The following is a 24,919-nucleotide window of genomic DNA, read 5'->3' on the forward strand; positions in this document are numbered from 1 at the left end:
ACTAACCTCTTTAATTTGCATTTCTTTAGTGGTTCTGCCCAGGGCCGTTTTAATACATTGGTGGGCCCAGTGCACAGCCCTCAAGAGTGGCCCCCCCCCCAACCCAGCGTTATCAGAATCGGAGCTCCACACACAGTATAATGCCCTGAATGCCCCCACACTGTATTAGGAGCCACAATACATACAGTAGTTACCTTATAACCTTATAAAGATATCACTAATGATACCATTACACAATACCGCCACACCATGACCACTATCACTACAGACCCTATAACAGTTACATCCATTTACTCACAGGGGGCGTCTTCTCTCAGAGTCTTTCACCTTTTCTTTCACTCCTTCCAGCCTGGGCCACCTTTAAGTCTTCCCCGGCTGTGAATCTTCTCTCCAGAGTCTGCCAGAGAAACATTACATACAGTATACAGTAGTCACCCCCCTCTGTGCCCCTATATAGTAGTTACACCCCTCTGTGCTCCTATATAGTAGTTACACCCCTCTGTGCCCCTATATAGTAGTTACACCCCTCTGTGCTCCTATATAGTAGTTACACCCCTCTGTGCCCCTATATAATAGTTACACCCCTCTGTGCCCCTATATAGTAGTTACACCCCTCTTTGCCCCTATATAATAGTTACACCCCTCTGTACCTCTATATAGTAGTTACCCCCCTCTGTGCCCCTATTTAGTAGTTACACCCCTCTGTGCTCTCACTTAATAATTAGGTATGCTCTGTGCCCCAATATAGTAGTAAGGTCCCTATATAGTATAGGCCCCTCTGTGCAGCCCTAATGTTAGTATAGACCCGTGTGCTGCCCCCAGTAGTATAGAAAGCTGTGTGCTGCCCCCAGTAGTATAGAAAGCTGTGTGCTGCCCCCAGTAGTATATAGAGCTGTGTGCTGCCCCCAGTAGTATATAGAGCTGTGTGCTACCCCCAGTAGTATATATACCCCATTGTACTGCCCCCAGTAGTATATAGACCACTAGGTGCTGCCCCCAGTAATATATAGACCCCTTGTGTGTTGCCCCTAGTACTATAGACCACTAGGTGCTGCCCCCATTAGTATATAGCCCCTTCTGTGCATCCCCCAGTAGTATATAGACCCCTTATGCACTGCCCCCAGTAGTATATAGACCACTAGGTGCTGCCCCCAGTAGTATATAGACCCCTTGTGTGCTGCCCCTAGTGCTATAGACCACTAGGTGCTGCTCCCATTAGTATATAGCCCCCTCTGTGCTCCCCCAGTTATATATACCCGCCACTGTGCATCCCCCAGTAGTATATATACCCCCTTGTGTTCCCCCAAGTAGTATATAGTCCCCCTGTGCACCCCACAGTAGTATATATCCCCTGTGCTCCCCCAAGTAGTATATAGTCCCCCTGTGCACCCCACAGTAGTATATATTCCCTGTGCTCCCCCAAGTAGTATATAGTCCCCGTGTGCACCCCACAGTAGTATATATCCCCTGTGCTCCCCCAAGTAGTATATAGTCCCCATGTGCACCCCACAGTAGTATTAATATCCCCTGTGCGCCCCCATTATAGCCCCCTGTGTGCTCCCTGACTTATATATACCCCCTGTGCACCCCCTTTTATATAATCCCCCTGTGCACCCCTGTTATATATATCCCCTGTGTGGCCCCAGTTATATATATACCCCCTGTGTGCCCCCCCAGTTATATATATACCCCCTGTGTGCGCCTAGTTATATATATATCCCCTGTGTGCCCCCAGTTATATATATATATATATATATATATACAGGCTCGGACTGGGCCACCGGGGGGCCGGGGAAGCCCCCGGTGGGCCCCGAGCTGGAGTGGGCCCCGCCCCCCTGTCAGGGGACACAGGGCTGGAGACTGCAGCCATGTGGTCTCCAGCCAGCAAGCCTAGCCGGGGCCCCGTGCTCCCGGGGGGCCCACTCGGGTGTGGCACCTATCTTTTTAACTGGAAGCGATCGCAACAATCGCTTCCAGTTAAATGTAGTGTGCTGATTGACAGCGCGAGAAGCCATAGGCTTCCCGCCCTGTCAATCACTCTTGTGACCGCAAGCAGCGTTTGCTTGCGATCACAAGAGTGTCAGTGTCACCTCCGCTCCCGCCCCCGACAGATCCGCAGCATCCTGGGGAAGTCCCGGGCAGCACGTCGCTTCTGAGTTCAGTGTGCGCTACGGCGGCTGGGACTTCCGGCTGGGAGCGTGTACCGGAAGTCTCAGCCGCCGCGGCGCACACAGAGCTCAGAGGCGACGTGCTGCTCGCGACTTCAACCGGAATGCGGCTGATCTGTCGTGAAGAGAGAAGAAGACACCCGCTACCGACGGGGGAGCGTGTTGTACGGTAAGTTGTTTTTGTTTATTTTTAGGGGGACAACAGGAGAGGGCTATATGGGGGATGGACAACAGAAGGGGGAGCTATATTGGGGTGAACAACAGAAGGGGGGCTATATGGGGGATGGACAACAGGAGGGGGCTATATGGGGGTTGGACAACAGGAGGGGGCTATATGGGGGATGGACAACAGGAGGGGGCTATATAGGGGGTGGACAACAGAAGGGGGCTATATGGGGGATAGACAACGAAAGGGGGCTGTATAGGGGGATGGACAACAGACGGGGGCTATATAGGGGGTGAAAAACAGAAGGGGGCTATATAGGGGGATGGACAACAGACAGGGGCTATATGGGGGGTGAAAAACAGAAGGCTATATAGGGGGTGAACAACAGAAGGGGGCTATATAGGGGGTGAACAACAGAAGGGGGCTATATGGGGGATTAACAACAGAAGGGGGGCTATATGGGGGATGGACAACAGGAGGGGGCTATATGGGGGATGGACAACAGAAGGGGGCTATATAGGGGGTGGACAACAGAAGGGGGCTATATGAGGGATAGACAACGAAAGGGGGCTGTATAGGGGGATGGACAACAGACGGGGGCTATATAGGGGGGTGAAAAGCAGAAGGGGGCTATATAGGAGGTGAACAACAGAAGGGGGCTATATGGGGGATTAACAACAGGAGGGGGGCTATATAGAGGGATTAACAACAGAAGGGGGCTATATGGGGGATTAAGAACAGAAGAGGGGCTATATAGAGGGATTAACAGAAGGGGGCTATATGGGGGATTAACAACAGAAGGGGGGCTATATAGAGGGATTAAAAACAGAAGGGGGCTATTTAGGGGGGTGAACAACAGAAGGGGGCTATATAGGGGGGTGAACAACAGAAGGGGGCTATATAGGGGGTGAACAACAGAAGGGGGCTATATAGGGGGGGTGAACAACAGAAGGGGGCTAAATGGGGGGGGGGCAGCAGAAGGGGGCTAAATATAGGGGTGAACAACAGAAGGGGCTATATAGGGGGGTGAATAACAGAAGGGGGCTATATAGGGGGATGGACAACAGAAGGGGGCTAAATAGGGGTGTGAATAACAGAAGGGGGCTATATAGGGGGGTGAACAACAGAAGGGGGCTATATAGGGGGGGTGAACAACAAAAGGGGGCTGTATAGGGGGATGGACAACAAAAGGGGGCTGTTTAGGGCGATGGACAACATAAGGGGGCCATATAGGAGGATGGACAACATAAGGGGCTATATAGGGGGATTGACAACAGAAGGGGGCTATATAGGGGGATGGACAACATAAGGGGGCTGTATAGGGGGATGGACAACAAAAGGGGGCTATCTACAGTATATGCGGGATGGATAACACAGGGGAGCCATTTATAAGGGGGACAACATAGGGGAGCCATTTATAGGTGAGACAACACAGGGGGGATGTATATAATAGGGCATGCACAGAGGGGGTCATATACTATTGGGCAGTGATAGGGAACCTTGGCTCTCCAGCTAATGCAAAACTACAGCTTTAGCTGTGGCTGTCCAGGCATGATGGGAGTTGTAGTTTTGCAACAGCTGGAGGGCCAAGGTTCCCTACCCCTTGTATAGGGGATGCACAGAGGTTGTCATCTACTATAGGGGGACTGCGCATAGGGGGATTTCTACTATAGTAGATGCACATGGGGCCATCTGTATGGAAGACTGAACAAGGGACCAGTAAAGGGGCCAATACAGATGTGCAGTGTGTAGAGAGATGAGGATGGTGCCAGAGTGTGAAGCCTAATATGTCTGTCTGGCAGATTCTGTGGATTCGTGGCTCGGAGAAGTTCTAATGGCCCAGGGCAGATGGAGAAGAAAATGAAAAGCGAAGAACTCCGATCAGAGAAGACGTCTCCTGTGAGTCACCTGATGTAACTGCAGTGTAATGTATATGGTGTATAGAGCCTGTGTAGAGCTGGGTCTGCCTCTAGATGACTGTATGAGGTGATAGTGGTCTGTGTACAGAGGATTTTATTCAGTAGCAGCGGTGACGGTGTAAGTCAGTATGTGGTGGTACTAGTCAGTAGTAGCGGCGGTAATATTTCCCCCTTGTATACTGGTAATATTGGTCATAGTATACAGGATTTGGTCAGCACCAGTATAGCGGTAATATGTATGGTGATACTATTTCCCTCCTATATACTGGTATTATTGGTAATATCAGTCTTGGTATACAGGATCTGGTCAGTAACAGTATGGCGGTAATATGTGTGGGGATATTTGCTCTTTATATACTGGTGTTATTGGTAGCTGTATGACTTTTGTATCTGTATAAAGTGTTATCATGCAAAGAAACCTGTCTTATAGCCAATTGCACAGGGCAATTATAGGTAACAAAAGTCATAGTATACAGGATTTGGTCAGCACCAGTATAGCGGTAATATGTATGTTGATACTATTTCCCTCCTATATACTGGTATTATTGGTAATATCAGTCTTGGTATACAGGATCTGGTCAGTAACAGTATGGCGGTAATATGTGTGGGGATATTTGCTCTTTATATACTGGTGTTATTGGTAGCTGTATGACTTTTGTATCTGTATAAAGTGTTATCATGCAAAGAAACCTGTCTTATAGCCAATTGCACAGGGCAATTATAGGTAACAAAAGCTCCTAGGAAGCCCCATGTAAAAGTGTCAGAGATCAGCTGACACGCAAATGCCCGCTAGTCGGCTGATTTGATCTTTTGTGCAGCTGTATAAATCATTGTTGTTGGCCGCACATCTCGGTGTATTCCTGCCCTGCTGATTAGCAATCGTTTGCAGCCCTACGCTGCCCCATATCACACCGTGTTAATGGACCCTTATTAATGTTACCATAGATAAGTATAGTGGCTGAAGGGTGGGCCCCATGAATGATTTCCCCTGGTGGGCCCAAGCACTCCAGTCCGACACTGTGTGTGTATATATATATATATATATATATATATATATATATATATATATATATACCCCCTGTGTGCCCCCAGTTATATATATATACCCCCTGTGTGCTCCCCAAGTTATATATACCCCCTTGTACATAATCCCCATGTGCACCCCCCAGTTATATATATATATATATATATATATCCCCTGTGTGCCCCCAGTTATATATATATATATATATATACACCCCCTGTGTGCCATCCAAGTTATATATACCCCTTTATATAATTCCCCTGTGCATCCCCCAGTTATATATATACACCCCCTGTGTGCCCCCAGTTTTATATATATATATATATATATATATATACACACCCCCTGTGTGCCCCCAGTTATATATATATATACACCCCCTGTGTGCCCCCAGTTATATATATACACCCCCTGTGTGCCCCCAGATATATATATATACACCCCCTGTGTGCCTCCAGATATACATATACCCCCTGTGTTCCCCCAGATATACATATACCCCCTGTGTGCCCCTAGATATATATACACCCCCTGTGTGCCCCCATATATATATATACACCCCCTGTGTGCCCCCAGATATACATATACCCCCTGTGTGCCCCTAGATATACATATACCCCCTGTGTGCCCCCAGATATATATACCCCCTGTGCCCCCAATTATATATACCCCCCTGTGCACCCCATCCCCCCCCCAGTAATATATAGGCCCCCCTGTGTGCTGCCCCCCGTTATATAGCCCCCCCTTTGGGCTTCCCCCTCCCATATAGCAAGTAATTACACACACTGGTTTGTGATAGATGTGAAAAAATGATCTTAAAATAAGGGATGCAGTACCAAACGGCACCACTAGATGTCACTCTATCAATTAGAAATTACCCATAAATAAAATTGTATACAAAAGGAAAACACAATGGGCTTAATTCATAAAAAATGTAAAGAATTTTTATTGTATATAATAGGTACCAATACACAGACAATTTTTACCAATATAAAATGAAGTATTAAAAATATTACCCCAGTAAAAACACATATAAAATGGGTGTCAGCAAAGCGGTATTATACCCACAACAAGTTTCTAATGTGGGAATATAACTATAAGGTGCATTAAGTCATGTACTATTCTAGTATCGCCTCAGTATCATTACGTATGTAAACAAAGAAAAACCAAGTGGCCACTATAGCATTCAAAACATATTGCACATACCCATGTTTGTCTGACACCGCACTGACCGTTCCTAACTGTCAGTGCGGTGTCAGACAAACATGGGTATGTGCAATATGTTTTGAATGCTATAGTGGCCACTTGGTTTTTCTTTGTTTACATACGTAATGATACTGAGGCGATACTAGAATAGTACATGACTTAATGCACCTTATAGTTATATTCCCACATTAGAAACTTGTTGTGGGTATAATACCGCTTTGCTGACACCCATTTTATATGTGTTTTTACTGGGGTAATATTTTTAATACTTCATTTTATATTGGTAAAAATTGTCTGTGTATTGGTACCTATTATATACAATAAAAATTCTTTACATTTTTTATGAATTAAGCCCATATAGCAAGTAACAAAAAAAAACAAACACTTTATACTCACCTGGGTCCGTGCGTTCCTCTTCTCTTCACTTCATCCTTGTGGCTGCAGGCAGTGCTTTACCTGCGGTCACAAGAGGCCGCTCTCCCCTCTCGCGGTGTCGGCGCTGAGTGACGTCACTCAGCGCCGATACCACTGCGGGAAAGCGGCCTCTTGTGACCGCAGGCAAAGCACTGCCTGCGGCCACAAGGATGACTGACAGGGAGGGAGCCAATAGCTCCCGACCTGTCAGTGCCGCTGCCTGTACCTATGAGCGCTCATAGTTACAGTACAGAGCGCCGCAGGGGGGGCCCTGCAGGGAGCGCCATGGACGGGTAACCTTACCCATCCCGATGGCGCCCTCCTGGCAGGCTGGTGGCCGGAGCCCTGTGCGACTGCAATGGTCGCACAGAGCAAAGGCCGGCCCTGCTCAGGGTGGGCCCCTTTAACCAGTGGGCCCGGTGCACGTGCACCATGGGCCCTCTGGTTAAAGCGGCCCTGGTTCTGCCATGTAGCGATATGCAAGGATAGAATTTTACCTTGCTCATAATTTAGTTTTCTGGAATTCACCATGACAGTACTGTTGTGTGCTTTCAAAAATAAATGTAATTTTAGCAGTAGGAGACTCTGTGTTCCTGCTATCATAGTGGACATAATTTCATGCTAGTGATGTCCAAAGCTGTGATGTCTGCAAATACAGCTTGAACAACGAAACACAGATTTTTAATCGGTCCTTTAAATTTTTCAGTTGCTTGCTTATTATTCATTATTATGCTCATAAAATAATTGTAGTAATTCATACCATAGCTTTTGTCTTTGTAGATGTTCAAGGGACCTACCGAAGATATACAATACATCTTTACAGCTCCCTCATCAGCTGTATGTGGAGTAACACTGGAGACTGGAGGCAGAAAAGAGTATTTGATTGCAGGTTTGTTCCCATATATGTTTTCTTTATAATTTTGATAATATTGTATGGTTTGCTTTTAACACTGTTAGGAAATTATAACACTATGGCTATTGTTTTAATTACATTTTCACCCCATGTTAACCTGGAGTCACACATCCCTGTGCAGCCTGTAATATATGGCAAGTGTGCTGGGGATCAGCAAAGACTGAATGCTTATTTGTAATAGAACATAATTCATTATTATGCAGTAAGCTCCGAAACGACCCGAGCACTACACTGACTACTACACTGACATAGCTTTGTCAGCTAGATTTGTGTGATACCGAAGAGCCAGAGCACAACACTGAGTTACGATGCAGTGAGTCCAATTACAGATAAGTGTTCTGTGTCTGTTATGCGGCCAGCACACAGGCTGTGCACAGATGTGTGCTGTATGCCTTCCTTAATGTCACCATAGCGGCGCAATGATGGGGTGTCTCTGCATGTGGGAACGTAGAAAAATTTTAATGACTAATAAGAAACATAATCAATAAGGGTACCCCTTGACCCATATAACCTCTCTCACACTCATATACTGCGAGTTTTTTTTTTTATTTCATCCTTTTTACCCGTGGGGTAGGACATCCTCAGCAGGGGTTGGGGAAGGGGGCACAAGTTTCACTGCATATGTTCGAAGCTTTGCAGTGCCTGCGATTGTAGGTATTTCCTCTACTTTTCAGTAATCTGTGGATGAACTCTCCCTGGATGTGTAAGTATAGCCTTCCTTTGTATGGCTCTCTCCTCCTCTATGAGCTCTCTGCTTGCTGAATGGCCGGAAGTGATGGGGTCATATTTAAAGGAGAAGTCTGGTTAAAAATGTTATTAAAGTATTGTATTGCCCCCCAAAAGTTATACAAATCACCAATATACACTTATTACAGGAAATGCACATAAAGTGCCTTTTTCCCTGCACTTACTACTGCATCAAGGCTTCACTTCCTGAATAACATGGTGATGTCACGACCCGACTCCCAGAGCTGTGCGGGCTGTGGCTGCTGGAGAGGATGATGGCAGAGGAACACTGAGGGACAAAGGGCACTGGAGGGACAGTGAGCATCCCCCTACCATCATCCTCTGCAGCAGCCATAGCCTGCACAGCTCTGGAAGTCGGGTCGTGACATCACCATTTTATCCAGGAAGTGAAGCCTTGATGCAGCAGTAAGTGCAGGGAAAAAAAACTTTATGTGCATTTCCCGTAATAAGTGTATTGGTAATTTGTATAACTTATGGGGGGCAATACAATACTTTAATAAAAATTTTCGCCGGACTTCTCCTTTAAACTCCCCAAACACCTGCATCTCTTGCCTACTTGTACAGCTTGCCATGATTTCCTGAGGTATCACAGTTGTTTGATTTAGTGCATCTGCAGTGGCAATATAAATGCTTTTCCTACTCTTTATATGATGATTTTTTATACCTGCTAAGCATATTTTAATTAGAGTCTCTGCCTACCGGTGTCATGTTAAAAATCTGGTGGCAGAAGCTCAGCGGGGTGCAAGTGAGCATCTAAGCATAAAAAGTCTCATGTGTAACCACTTTTGAAAAGCAGTTCTCTGATTGTGAATCCATGGTGTGCCAGTATTATTGGGCTAAGACATCTGGAAATGAGGAACAGACCATCAGGGATGTCATTGGTTAAAGGACTTTGTTCGACAATCTATAAATGAACTGAAGGGCCTTCAAGCAAGGCCCAAAAAAGCGCTAGGAGTAAATTTTTCTCATGCAGTCGGACTTGAGGAAGAGGAAGCTGAGTCAGCTGCAGATTTAAGACCCTGTATGCGGTTGCTGAGGACCAATGTAAGGATTGAGTGTTACCCCCTAGGGTTTATGTTGCGGTTGCCAAGTTATCTTTGCTGTCGTTTGGTTTTTAACCCGGCTGGTTATAAAAATAGGGGGGACCCTATGCGGGTTTTTTTTTTTAAATAAATAAATAATTAAAAAAAAACGCATAGGGTCCCCCCTATTTTTATAACCAGCCGGGTTAAAAACCAAACGACAGCAGCCTGGTAACTCCAGGGTGGGAAGAGCCATTGGTTTAGGCCCTCCCCAGCCTAAATCTTACCAGCCTGCTGCCGCCCGGTCCAGGAGCGCCAATTTTGACGCTCCGGGACCACTGGCACCCGGCTCTTCCCAGTACCCCTGGTGGCATTGGGTACTGGGGTAATAATAAGGGGTTAGTGTTAGCCATTTTATACCGGCTAACACTAGGCCCCAACTTAGTAATGGATTCCGTCTATTAGACGGCTTCCACTACTAAGTCTATAAAGTAAAGAAATAAAGACAAGACACAAGTTAAAAAAATTTTATTCAAATAAAAACACCATTAAAAAAAAACATTAAAAAAACGCTGGTCATCGACGTAGTCCACGGAATCCGACGTAATCCACAGGATACCGATATCTGAAAAACAAAAGGGGGGAAACACACAAAAAACACACAAACAGGAGCACAACACCCATCATTGTGAGCGGTGTTGTGCTCCTTACAGTATGCAGCATCTTTACAGATCGCTGCTTACAGTCTGGCCCCCAAGGGGTTAAGGGAGGATGTATTGCATCCCCCTTAACCCCTTGGGGGCCAGACTGATGTCAGACTGCACCCATCCCAGCAAGGAAGGGGTTAACTGACCCCCCCCTTCCTTGCTGGGAGGGGTGCAGTGCTGGGGAGGGGGTAGGGAGAGCTCTATACTCACCCCGATGTTGTCTCTTCGCTGGTCCGCAGCACAATGAAGTCACTGTACTGCGGACCCGCTAATTATATGTGCGCTGAGCCGATCAGCCAATCAGCTGAGCGCACATATAATTCTAAATGTTTCTTCTAATAATGCTATTGTGATAACATAATTAGAAGAAACATTTGATGTTTTCATTAAAGTAAAGTGATGATTAGTACAGAAAGCTCTATTGCCGGCATATGAATTAACGGCTTTTGGAGCTTCCTGTACTAATTAATATTTAATTAATAAAACACAATTTCGTTGAAATAAATTCAGTTTCGTTGGTCAATAATTTAATTCTAACGAATCCATCATTGTGCAATTAAATATACTGTCAAAAAAAAAAAAAAAAAAAAAATATATATATATATATATATATATATATATATATAAATATACATTTATTTATATATCTATTTATTTTAACAGTATATTTAATTGCAAAATGATGGATTCGTTAGAATTAAATTATTGACCAACGAAAGGGACTTTATTACAAAGAGAATGTGTTTTATTAATTTAATATATTAACTATTAGAGGCATCGGCATTCGGCATCATTGCCGGCTATTTTTGAAGTACTCCTTACGGACCGCCTGTCAATCCTCGGCCGCATGTCCAGCCGCAAACAATGGTCTTGTTCATTTTTTACGGGTCCGTTTACGATCGGGCTGTAGATTCATACATAGTGTGCACTGTGCAGCCGTATATCCTATACTTTCCAGCGTACGCATGAACCACCAAAAATACCGCCGCACAATTACAGCCGCAGATACAGCCGCACAGTTACATAGTCTGAACCTGGCCTTAGGCTGCGTTTACACACACAGATAATTGACCAATTTATCTGACAGATTTTAGAAGCCAAAATGAATAGACTATAAACAGAGACCAGGTCATAAAGGAAAGACTGGGATTTCTCCTTGTCTCTTTTTTAAATCCATTCCTGGGTTTGGCTTCAAAATCTGTCAGATAAATTGGTCAATTATCTGTGTGCAGCCTAAGGCTGGGTTCACACTACGTATATTTCAGTCAGTATTGTGGTCCTCATATTGCAACCAAAACCAGGAGTGGATTAAAAACACAGAAAGGATCTGTTCATACAATGTTGAAATTGAGTGGATGGCCGCCATATAACAGTAAATAACTGCCATTATTTCAATACAACAGCCGTTGTTTTAAAATAACAGCAAATATTTGCCATTAAATGGCAGCCATCCACTCAATTTCAACATTGTGTGAACAGATCCTTTCTGTGTTTTTAATCCACTCCTGGTTTTGGTTGCAATATGAGGACCACAATACTGACTAAAATATACGTAGTGTGAACGCAGCCTAAGGCTATGTTCACACTGCGTATGAATATGTCCGTAGTGCGAATCGCGAATATACGCACTCCACCAAGGTTTCTGGTGTTGCATGCTCCTCGGTCGCCAAAAAGAGAGAGATTGGTAAAGGGGATTCTACATCTCATCCCCATAGCGGCACTGGAGAATGTCCAAATAGCTGAGAATGTGCTGCGCAATAAGTTACAATGTATAAAGTAAAGTCTCAGGACACCCTTTTATTTCAGAAACGAATGGGAGAATGACATATATCTGAATACCAAGTGTGAACACCGATTAATGAATTCAGGGGGTGTAACGTGTCTTCCTTGGGAGTCGCTTCACTCCCTAACCAATCACCTAAATGTATAAATCAGACACGGTAAAGCACTGTTCATTCGTTTTCTTTTACATTTTACTTTTCCTTCACAATCCAAAGTTTCAACAAAAAATATAACAAAAGCTTATTCAGTGCACATAAACTCACACTACCCCGAGTGCGGACACTTTCAAGGAAGTCCCGAGACCTCCGTTGTGAAGGAAAGGCCTGTAGCTGGCGTAGTCACGCTACGTTTCGGAGGAACCACTCCTCCTTTCTCAAGAGTTTATGTGCACTGAATAAGGTTTTGTTATATTTTTTGTTGAAACTTTGGATTATGAAGGAAAAGTAAAATGTAAAAGAAAACGAATGAACAGTGCTTCACCGTGTCTGATTTGTACATTTAGGTTATATATCTGAATACCCCAGCAAGTGATGGGAACATGGCCGCCATCTTGGATTAAGTTTTTGTGATTGGTGGAAATGTAGCATATCAAAGAAGACTGGAATCTTTCCTTTGATGCCCAGCTATTTGAAGTGTTCATTGTATTGTCCCTAATGCTGAACACAGAGATGAAAACGACAGATCTAATTGTATGAAGATCTTTTTGTGTTAATAACTGCAAATCTGATTGCAGCAATAGATTTCTAAGATAATTCTGTCCGTTGTTGAAAAAAACTTGTCTTTGAATCAAGATGGCAGCCATGTTCCAGACATAGCCTCAGAATGGTTTGACAGCCTTAAATTTTTACTTAAATGCCAAAAAAGCGCCATGGTGTTTAGTTTTGCAAAAACTCCCACAGCCAGATGTTAGCTAGAAGTCAACAGAAATTTATGAAATGCTTTTCTATAGGGTTTTTATTTTCTCTCGGGCGTTATTTGGTATTTGTGCCGTTTTCCCCCCAAATGCAGCATGGTGGGGGCGTGGCGTCCTTTTTCGGACAACTGTGGCTTTTTTTTCCTATAGACATCAATGGAATTGCTTGTTTATCTAAAAAACGCCAGTGCTTATATGTGTTTACCAGCACGTCCTGCTGAGGGTGGGGACGTTCAGAGAGAGGCTGACCCCACTCTGAACCGCTGCAATTCCGGCTGTTTTCTGCTGCCCAGGACCACAACTATTAGCGCTGCACCCGCTAATTAAGACAGTTAAATACAGCTTTGAAACATGACAGCTGTGTTTAAATGCCTCTGATCGCCCCTCTCCCTGGTGTCTTGTGGGGGGATCCCCCCTGCGCGATGTGATCGTGGAGACAGGGGGGGATCCCTTCTCCTTACCTGGCTGGGCCACAGCATCAGAATGACGGTATTCTTTGTATCTGTTCTGCTGCAGACCAGAGTAATAGAGCACTGATCTAATGGATCAGTGCTCTATTATATACACAGTATTGATCTCAATGGGAGCTCAGTGCTGTATATATAGAAGTCCCCCAGGGGGCTTCTAATTATTGTGCGTGGAAAAAATCCCCTTCCCTAATAAAAGTTTGAATCACCCCCCTTTTCCCATTTTATAAATAAAAATAAAAATAAAGAAATAATCATATTTGGTATCGCTGTGTGCGCAATCGTCCGAACTATTAAATGATCACATTTCTGATCTCACACAGTGAACGGCGTATGCTCAAAAAAATCCAAAGTGCTAAATTGCACATTTTTAGTCGCATATACGCAGGTAGGGTACCAATAGAAAGTACAGATCATGGCGCAAAAAATGACACTTCACAGCCCCATAGACCAAAGGATAAAAGCACTATAAGGATGGGAATAGAGCAATTTTAAGGAACATTTAGTTTTTTTTAAAAGGTTTTAATTTTTTAAAAGCCATCAAATAAAATAAGTTATGCAAGTTGCATATCATTGTAATCTTACCGACTTGAGCAATATAGATAACGAGGAAAAAACAAAAACACAAAAACGAGTTAATGTTCTATATGGTTTGGTTGTGTAATAATAAAGCTTTGTTTATACTTTACATATAATTTTGAGGTGCAGCCTATTTCTTACTAGCTTCCTTTCATGTTTTTTGTGCTAAGCAATCCTACTTCACCACTCTGATCTCTTCTCTTTCACATAACCCAAAACGCCTCTTTGATACCCTTAACTCTCTCCTTAAACCCAAACCTCAGACACCCATAACTAACCTCTGTGCTGAAGACTTAGCCAACTACTTCAAGGACAAAATAGACACAATCCGCCAGGAGATCATCTCTCAGTCCCCAGGTAATATTAATCCTATTCCCTCTCACTGTTCCTCCTCATCCCTCTCAGCCTTTGAGCCAGTGACAGAGGAGGAAGTCTCCAGACTCCTCTCGCCCCACCACCTGCCCTGGTGACCCTATTCCCTCACAGCTTGTCCAGTCTCTCTCTCCTGTTGTCACTACTTACCTTACTAAAATCTTCAACCTCTCCCTCTCCTCTGGCATCTTCCCCTCGACTTTCAAACACTCTGTCATCACTCCATTACTGAAAAAACCCTCTCTAGACCCCTCCTGTGCTGCCAACTATCGACCTGTCTCTAATCTCCCTTTTATCTCTAAACTCTTGGAACTTTGGTCTATTCCCGCCTAACCCGTTACCTCTCTGAAAACTCTCTTCTTGACCCCCTTCAGTCTGGTTTCCGTCCTCACCATTCTACAGAAACTGCCCTTACTAAAGTCTGTAATGATCTCCTCTCCGCCAAATCTAAAGGTGACCATTCTCTGCTCATTCTCCTTGATCTATCTGCAGCTTTTGACACTGTAGACCACCAGCTCCTCCTCTCCACACTCCGCTCTATCAGCCTCAAGGACTCTGCTCTTTCCTGGTTCTCCTCCTATCTCTCCGACCGCTCCTTTAGTGTATCACTTTCTGGCTCCACCTCATCTTCTCTCCCCCTTACAGTCGGGGTTCCTCAGGGATCAGTCCTGGGCCCTCTCCTTTTCTCACTTTACACCTTACCCATCGGACAAATCATCAGCAAGTTTGGTTTTAAGTACCATCTCTATGCTGATGATACCCAGCTATATACCTCCTCCCGTGATATCTCCCCCGCTCTTCTTCAGAAGACCAGTAACTGTCTGTCTGCCGTCTCTAACGCTATGTCCTCCCTATTCCTAAAACTAAACCTGGCTAAGACTGAGCTTCTTGTCTTCCCTCTCTCTGCTAAACACCCTCCACCTGACATCTCCATCTCTGTCTGTGGTGCAACCATAACCCCTACACAACAAGCCCTCTGCCTTGGGGTTATATTTGACTCTGATCTGTCCTTCACTCCTCATATTAAATATCTTTCATGTTCCTGTAATCTGCATCTAAAAACATCTCTAAAATCTGTCCCTTCCTTCCTGTTGAATCTGCTAAAACTCTCATTGTCGCTCTTATTCATTCCCGTCTAGACTACTGCAATTCCTTACTAATCGGCCTTCCTTCCTCTAAACTCTCCTCTCTCCAGTCCATTCTTAATACAGCGGCCAGGCTCATCTCCATGTCCAGCTGCTACACCGATGCCTCCCCCCTGTGGCAGTCACTACACTGGCTCCCTATTAAACACAGGATACAATATAAAGTCCTCCTGCTCACCCATAAGGCTCTCCACAGTGCTGCACCTCCCTATATCTCCTCCCTCATCTCTGTCTACCGTCCTACCCGTGCCTTACGCCCCTCTAACGACTTATGGCTAACATCCACCTTAATCCGCACCTCTCACTTCCGTCTCCAGGACTTAACCCGAGCTGCACCAGTTCTATGGAATGCATTACCCAAGACTGTCAGGCTCACCTCCAATACACAAAGCTTCAAACGTACCCTCAAAACTCATCTGTTCAAGCAGGCTTACCAGGTTCCCTAATTTTGACTGCTACCCTAAAACCCAACCCCCCATCCCCCCCCCCACACACACACACAAACACACACACACCAAGCATTTAAGCACTTAGACCTGTGCGTGCAGGCATTGGCTGGTGACAGGTTCACCCACCCTTACTTGCACTGCCTTATTTATAAAGATGGCCGGACCATAAGAACAATGATGCACTCTGCCCCTCTGCCATACTGTCTCAAACCCCTCCCGATAGTGTGTAAGCTCATGCATGTGAGCAGGGACCTCACTCCTCTTGTATGGACAACTATATGTATATCTCTGTAACGTCTGATTTCTGTCTATGTATGTACCCCCAGAATTGTAAAGTTCTGCGGAATCTGTTGGCGCTATATAAATTAAAATTATTATTATTATTATTATGTAGTGCCTATGTATATGGAGTTTTTTTCATTGTACTGAAAAAAACAGCAAGATAATCATTGGCAGTTTTTTTCATGCCTGAAAAAAACAGCAAGATAATCACTGGCAGTTTTTCTGGTGCTTTTTTAGGAGGCCAGAAAAACCTCGAAAAAAACCTGTGTGTAAAGCCACTCTAAAGGTTAAACCCCTAAGCCATTACTTGCTGGGTGTTTAGATATGTTATAAAAGGGGTGTCCTGAGACTTTTTACCCTGTATAGCACTACAGTTACAGTCCGGTACAATGTTACAATATAACCATAAAAGAGGTTCCTTCTCCTAAGTTTTCACACTGCAAAACATTAGGGTTAATACCAGGGGCGTAGCTAGGGGTTCAGCCTAGGGGGGGCGAGTAAGTCTGAGTGGGCCCCCAACTGATTAGGTTACCCATAGGGAAACTCAGCAGACAAAAATGTTGTCTGAATAATAAAGGGTATTTTCTGCTACATTATTCATAGTGACTCATTACTCATTTCACATATATAACCGTGTAAAAATTAAAGGGGTTCTCCAAGATTAAATAAACATAGCTGCCTTCTCCCAGACACAGCACCACTCTGCTCCTCGGTTTGTATTTGTATTGTAGCCAGTTCCCCTTATAGTGCCTCATATTGTAGCCAGTTCCCCCTTATAGTGTCTCATATTGTAGCCAGTTCCCCCTTATAGTGCCTCATATAGTAGCCAGTTCCCCCCTATAGTGCCTCATATTGTTGTTTATCCCCCCATAGTGCCTCTTATAGTAGCCAGTCTCCCCACAGTGCCCCATATAGTAGCCAGTACCCCCTATAGTGCCCCATATTGTAGCCAGTTCCCCCCTATAGTGCCTCATATTGTAGCCAGTTCCCCCTTATAGTGCCTCATATAGTAGCCAGTTCCCCCTATAGTGCCTCATATTGTAGCCAGTTCCCCCGTATAGTGCCTCATATAGTAGCCAGTTCCCCCCTATAGTGCCTCATATTGTAGCCAGTTCCCCCTATAGTGCCTCATATAGTAGCCAGTTCCCCCCTATAGTGCCTCATATTGTAGCCAGTTCCCCTCTATAGTGCCTCATTTTGTAGCCAGTTCCCCCTATAGTACCTCATATAGTAGCCAGTTCCCCCATATAGTGCCTCATATAGTAGCCAGTCCCCCCTATAGTGCCCCATATAGTAGCCAGTCCCCCCTATAGTGCCTCATATTGTAGCCAGTCCCCCTATAGTGCCTCATATAGTAGCCAGTTCCCCTTATAGTGCATCATATAGTAGTTAATCCCCCCATAGTACCTCCTATAGTAACCAGTCTCCCCACAGTGCCCCATATAGTAGCCAGTCCCCCCTTATAGTGCCCCATATAGTAGCCAGTCCCCCCTATAGTGCCTCATATTGTAGCCAGTTCCCCCCTATAGTGCCTCATATTGTAGTCAGTCCCCCCTATAGTGCCTTATATTGTAGCCAGTCCCCCCTATAGTGCCTTATAATGTAGCCAGTTCCCCCTATAGTGCCTCATATTGTAGCCAGTTCCCCCCTTATAGTGCCCCATATAGTAGCCAGTCTTCCCACAGTGCCCCATATAGTAGCCGGTCCCCCTATAGTGCCTCATATTGTAGCCAGTTCCCCCTATAGTGCCTCATACTGTAGCCAGTTCCCCCCTATAGTGCCTTATATTGTAGCCAGTTCCCCCTATAGTGCCTCATATTGTAGCCAGTTCCATCCTTATAGTGCCCCATATAGCAGCCAGTCCCCCCTATAGTGCCTCATATTGTAGCCAGTCCCCCCTATAGTGCCTCATATAGTAGTCTATCCCCCCATAGTGCCTCTTATAGTAGCCAGTCTCCCTACAGTGCACCATATACCCATATAGTAGCCAACCTCCCCCCAGCCCCCCCTCCCCATAGTGCCCTCACAAGAAAAACAGTAATTCACCTGTGCTGGCTCCCCGGCAGTCCCTCTATGGCGCTCATTCTGCTGTCATTAGCACAGGCAGCCGGGTACAGAGACGCTGCCTGTGCTGGGTGCCCCTGCAGGTGAATGACAGAGGCTGCAGGTCACTTCCGGCGCAGGCAGCGTCCCTATACCCGGCTGCCTGCGCTGAAGATGAGAGAGAGAGAGGAGCTGCTGGGGAGGCTGGACAGGTGAGTTGCCCCGGTAACCCTGCCCCCCCCCCCCCCCGTTCCGAAGGCAGCGCTGCGGCCGTGCTGCTAATTGGTGGCTAAGGGCCGCCGCTGGACTAAGGGAGCTGCCAGACACTAGGTCTGGTAGCGGCCCTTAGCCTCCAATTAGTACGGCTCTAGGTGAATGCGGGGGGTTGGCGGGCGCCGCTGGCCTGCCCGGTCATAGAAACGGCCATGGACCTCAGTGGGCCCCTGCCAGTGTGGGCCCCGGAGCGACCGCCCCCCCTGCACCCCCCAAATTTCGCTGCTGGTTAATACTGATCCAGCCACCGTCGGTAACCAAGATTAAAATTGTGTGTACGCAATTGCAGACTCATTTGAGTGGAGCTGCTTAAGGCTATGTTCACACTAGGTAAAAAACACAACTGTATTTCACAGCAACGGCCATATTTGCGCCAAGCAATGGCCGTTATTTTTCACAAATATGTCTTTTGTTGTGAAATACGGCCGTGTTTTTTTTTTTTAAAGCTTTATTTTGCATTTTTCATGATATAACAATGTACTTATTTAGAGAAAAATTCCTTATAACAAGTGTATATATTTATAAATCATCCATCCAACACCCTTTATCCCACCCACCACCCCCGCGAGAGAGAGCAAACAAAAAAACAGAAAAATAAAGAAAAATTAAATAACCAAGATGAGGAATCCATTTTTAGGGTGCGTTCACACCTACCGCATCCGCAGCTTATTTTTCCGCCGAAATCCGCAGGTCTGGTGGTGCAGATTTCAACCTGCGAGAAATCCGCGTATGTGTGTGTGCGTTTTGCGGTTTTTCTGCGGCAAGTTTATCGCAACTGAAATGTTCATTTAGAATGAGAGACATTTTAAACTGACATTTCAGTTGCGATAAACTTGATGCAGAAAAACCGCAAAACGCACACATACGCGGATTTCTCGCAGGTTGAAATCTGCACCACCAGACCTGCGGATTTCCGCGGAAAAATAAGCTGCGGATGCGGTAGGTGTGAACGCACCCTTAAGATCTTTTAGCCTTCTAAACTGTGCCATCCATCCCAGATCTTCCGATGCTTTCCAACTGCTCTATCAGATATCTTTCTGGCCAGAACTTCTTCATATTCCCTCCCCAAATCCATAAGGGACCACCACTCCTTTATCACCGCCACTTTCGGACCCATCCAGTACCGGGCAATCATAACTTTTATGGTTACACAAGCTTTGTTACAACGAGTGCCTTTCCCCCATCATGGGAATCCACACGACCAATTTCCAAGTGTCCAGATCCAAACTAATTTTTAATTTTACTTTATTCTATCATCCCCTTCCACAAGACCTGCACATTATCACTCTCCCATAATAGATGCATAAAATCTGCACCATCCTTCCCGCATTTGGGACAAAGTGCGTCAGCTCTGCAACCCCTATTTACCAACCTATGCAGCGGGAAATAAAGTTGGTATAAGATATTCAATTGGATTATTCGATGAGTCTGGAAGACTGTAGCATCTCTAACATTACTGAGGACCAACTCCCAATCTTCCTCTCCCATCGGCCCTACTTTCTCTTCCCATTTTCTTTTAATCCTTCTCAACTGCACGCCTCCCCTCTCCCTGATCACCTGATTATAAATACATCTCAAAACCTTATCTCCTCCCGGAGGTTCCCTAATATAGTAAAAAAAAAAAGAGTGCTGACTTATGTGCCAGATCTCTACATTACGTGTACACCTAAAAGCATTCTTTACTTGTCCATATCTCAAAAAGTGAAAGCCACCCTCACCATAGTCTACCTTCATATCTGCCATATCTGCCAAGATCGCAAATTCCCATTATTCACCATTTGTGCAACATAACGTATGCCTTTATTTCCCCAGAAAGATGCTTCGGGCATCCCAAAAAATTCTTTCAAATACATATTTCCCCACAAAGGGGTAAACGTGAAACTACGTTTAATTCCAAAAACCCTCTTTAATACCTTCCAAACTCTGCAATACATATAGAACTGTGTAACACACGTGCTCCCACCAAATCCCGCTTCAACCGCTTCGAATATATCATTATACTTAAACGTTAAGTGTTTCATCATATATACAAAAACTACAGATGAGTTCCATTTTTTTAACTCTTGTGCCCTTAGTGCCCAGTAGTAACACTGCAAATCCGGAAGGGCGAGCCCTCCCTCACCCATCAACTGTGTCCACATATTATATTTAATCCTTGCTCTTTTCGGACCCCAAAGCAAAAATTAAGTAAAACCGCCAACTTCTTAAACCATAAATCACTTATCCAGAGAGGAGAGGCGTGCAGATAGAAGAGGGCCTGTGGAAGAACTATCATTTTAATAATAGCTGCCCTATCTGCCATGGACAAGGGCAGTTTACTCCAAAAATCCACTTTTTTTCCCGTCCTATTCAGAAAGGGAATTAAATTATCTTTTTTGAATCTGGACTCATCGGCCAATATGCGTATCCCCAGATACTCCAGTGTCTCCCCTTCTCCCAGCACATGGACCGGAGGACACGGGGAGTCATGATCTCGGCGCTCTCCCTGTCTCTCAGAAATAATAAAATGTCATCTGCATAGAGGAGCAGTTTTTCGTTATGGCCATTCAGTCCAAAATCCAGGAAGTCATCCGAACCCCTAAGTCTGGCAGCCAGTGGCTCGATAAAGAGGGCAAAGAGCAGGGGTGACAAAGGGCACCCCTGTCTTGTCCCCCTAGATGGTTCAAACCACGCAGTAAATTCATTATTAACTCTAACCTTTGCTCTAGGGGCAGTATATAATAATTTGACTCACTCCAGAAAGTTCTCACCAACCCCAAACGTCTTCAAGGTATTCCATAAAAAGTCCCACTCAACCCTGTCGAAGGCTTTCATAGCATCCAACGACAGGATGGAGCGGGGAAACCTAGTTGTCTAGCTATATATTCAGAAAAACCCTAGATAAGTTCTCCTGCAGCATTCTTCCAGGAATAAAGCCTGTTTGCTCCGGGCCAATCAACTTTGGAGCCACTCCAGCTCGCCTCCTGGCCAAAACCTTTGCCAGAATTTTACAATCTTAATTTAACAATGAGATCGGTCTGAGAGACTCCACCCTCTGGGGATCCTTGCTCCTCTTAGGGATTAAAACAATACAAGATTCACACATAGAGACAGGGAGAGCGCCGCTCGCACAGGATTCATTTATAGTTTCCAACAAAAATGGGAGTAACACATCTTCAAATTTTTTGTACACCTCAAACGGGAGGCCGTCCGAGCTACGAGTAGAATGGCCCGAAAAACTAAAAAGGGCTTGTTTTAGATCTAATAAGGTAATGGGTCTATTCAATTTTTCTTTATCACTTTCATCCATCACTGGAAGGTTCAGCTCCTTTAAATAACTCAACACCCCCTCTTTCTCTACCGTTACCTCCGATTTATTCAACTCAGAATAAAAATCCAAAATAATATTTTTCACTTCTTCTATACCATGTACCAACTTCCCCTTTCTGTTGCCATAATTGGGTTCCTCTCTTCCTGGGCTTTCACTAGCCCTGCTACCAACTTCCCAGGTCTTCCCGATTCCACAAAGAACTTCTGACCCTGAAAGAATAGCTTCTGTTGGGCCTTTGTAACAAGTAGATTTGCGTAATCATCTTGAGCCCTCTTTAAAGGCAAGGTGACAGGCTCCCGACCCCCCATTAGAGCCCCCTATACTCACCTAATCCCGCCGGGTCCCGCTTCTGGAGGTGGTCGGGTGACGGAGATCGCGCTGAGAGATGAGTCCAACACTCATAGAGAATGACAGGAGAGTCCAGCACTCCGTCATTCTCTATGAGCGTTGGACTCACCTCTCAGCGTGCGCGCCGGGCTGCAGCGGCTGAGATCTCCGTCACCCGACCACCTCCAGAAGCGGGACCCGGCGGGATCAGGTGAGTATAGGGGGCTCTAGCGGGGGGTCGGGAGCCTGTCACCCCGGCACGGGGGGTGACAGGTTCCCTTTAAGCTATCCCCATTTTCCCTAGTGGGGGCACCTGCGTACAACCTCTCTGCTCCTACAATGGCCTTCCCTAATGCCTCCTCTTTTTCCCGAAACCCTCTTTTCCTAATAGTTATTTCCCTTATCAGGGGACCCCTAAGGAAGGACTTGAGTGCATCCCATACTGTTTAGATTTTGGCTGACCCTTTATTTGTAGCCCAGAAACTCGTCAGTTCCTCCCTTATCCTATCCTCCCCCCCCCCCCCCATTAATGACAACCAATGTGGATTGAAATTAAATGATCTAATCCTTCCAGTTCCATTCCAGGGCCCCCTTAAAAATAATAAACATAGGCGAATGGTCCGATACCGACCTGGCACTGTATACCATTTTAGAGATCCAATTTAAAGCAAGTTCGTTAGCCAGAGCAAGGACAATATGAGAGGCCACCTTAAAGGTGGTACTATAACAGGAGAAAGCCACCTTTTCCCCATACAGCTCCCTCCACACATCCCTCCATCCAATTTCATTCACAATTCTGGCTAATGCAGAAGGGTGCGTTCCTTGCGTCCTCCCTCTTCTATCCAATACATTATCCATGGCACAAATAAAATCACCACAAACATAAACTGGCAAGGGATCTCTGTTGTACACAAACTTAATTAGCTCTAACACCACCTGAGAGGTGAATGGGGGAGGAAGATAGAGGCACGCAATAATCATTTCACAACCAAAAACCCTACAATGTGTAAAGATAAACCTCCCTCTATTATCCACCTGTTTAGCTATGAAATTAAATGGAACCAGGTTATGAACAAACATAGATACTCCTGCTGCATAGTTGGAAAAGACCGAGTGCAGTTCAAACTTGGCCGACTTACGCTTTACCCTTACCACTGTTTCTGGGGTTAAGTGCACTTCTGCTAAACAAATTATTCCTGGGAGATGAGAGTTTACTAAGTCAAATATTGCGTGTCTCTTTAGTCTCTCTCCCATCCCCCTCACATTCCAAAAGAACAATTTTAAGGACTCTATCCAAACATCTTAAGAAACCGCCCCCCCCCCCCCCCAAAAAAAAAAAAAAAAATGGCTCCCAAGCCTCTCTCCTAGTTGCGTCACTCCATTTTATTCTGCAGGTCCAACATACGCTTTCCATTCTCCTTATAGTTAGAACTTAAGGCCGACACCTCCTTCTCTACCTTGGGAAAGTCTTTTTCCAATTGAATATCTTTATCTCTTATATTATTCAAATCATTCCTTATAAATGCAATTTCTACAGACAGCATCCCCACAGTGAGGGTTAGATCTGATAAGTATTTCCCACAGTTCTTTATCTCCGCAAGAATGGTATCCAATACATCTGAGGACACACTAGTCACATTGCTTTCCTTCTCCCCTCCCTCCTCTGGCACAACATCACATTGAAGGCTAGCCGAAGATAGCCCTAATTGATTTGGGGAGGATGATCTAGAATTAGGTGGTTTGGCCGACCCATCTGGAGATTTCCAGAGTTTCTCCGGTTTCCCAGTTTTACCTGGGACTTTCGGGGATCCAGCCCCTCCTGCTTTTTTCGGCTGCGCTTTAGGGCCCATATTCAGGAAGGCTCTTAACTTATTATAAAGTACAGGCCCAGCTGTTCTAGGTGCAGAAGATAAAGAATACACCACAGCCACCATTTTTGTCAAAGGGGAAGGACAGTTATATAGATATTACCAGATATTACAAGTAACGGTATCCACTAAGGAGGGGGTTTGCTGGAGATTCACTTAACCCTCACACTCAGATTCAGATTAACTCCACCAGGTAGCACTTTGGGGTCCAGACTCCCTTTAAAAGGGAGATGGGTACATTATAGCAGCCTTCAGAAGAGGGAATCTGCTTTACACATATCATAAAAACAGCGGAACCTTCTTTCTCCCTTTCTCCACCTAAGATTACACCTAATGATTACCATAGTTTATTATTTCATTATGCCAGCTACGTATGCCGCCCACCAGAGAGCGCACAGAGGGAAGAGAGGGAGGAGGCGAAGGAAGCAGAGTAAAGACAGCCAGGAGCACGCCAGGCGTGGCAGGAGGAGGGCGCCGCGGCCCCCTGCAGCGCATAGCACGTCACGGAGCACATCGAGCCCATCCCCCGCCCAGCGCACCGCCCACCCCCACCACCTCGCACCCCCCAAGCCATGGCCGTGCCGCATCAGGCAGGTAGTTCATCTTCCATAATAGCCGGCCACTTACTTTCAGCCTTGTAAGGTCCTCAGCAGTCCACCACCCTCCAAGGCTTCCAGACAGCAGAGGCAGTAAACGCAGCTTGGGGGCCTTTTAACGTCACGTGACCGCCTCTACTTTACTGTCCGGGCAGGGTGCCCATCGCGTGCCTGCACGAGACCCAGGCGCCATTTTCACACTACCTTTAGTGGCGCAACTGCTCCAT

General features: G+C 45.5%; 1 protein-coding gene across 1 annotated transcript in view; it reads left to right on the forward strand.

The window, feature by feature from the left end:
• Positions 1 to 24,919, forward strand: part of TIMP2 (TIMP metallopeptidase inhibitor 2) — a 378,832-nt gene that overhangs the window by 144,115 nt on the left and 209,798 nt on the right. Inside the window, exon 3 of the mRNA XM_069952571.1 lies at positions 7,678 to 7,786. Within this exon, the coding sequence (XP_069808672.1) occupies positions 7,678 to 7,786 (109 nt within the window). The remainder of the gene's footprint in view (positions 1 to 7,677; positions 7,787 to 24,919) is intronic.

The sequence above is a fragment of the Dendropsophus ebraccatus genome, chromosome 14 (genome assembly GCF_027789765.1).
Source record: "Dendropsophus ebraccatus isolate aDenEbr1 chromosome 14, aDenEbr1.pat, whole genome shotgun sequence".
Taxonomy (NCBI): Eukaryota; Metazoa; Chordata; class Amphibia; order Anura; family Hylidae; genus Dendropsophus; species Dendropsophus ebraccatus.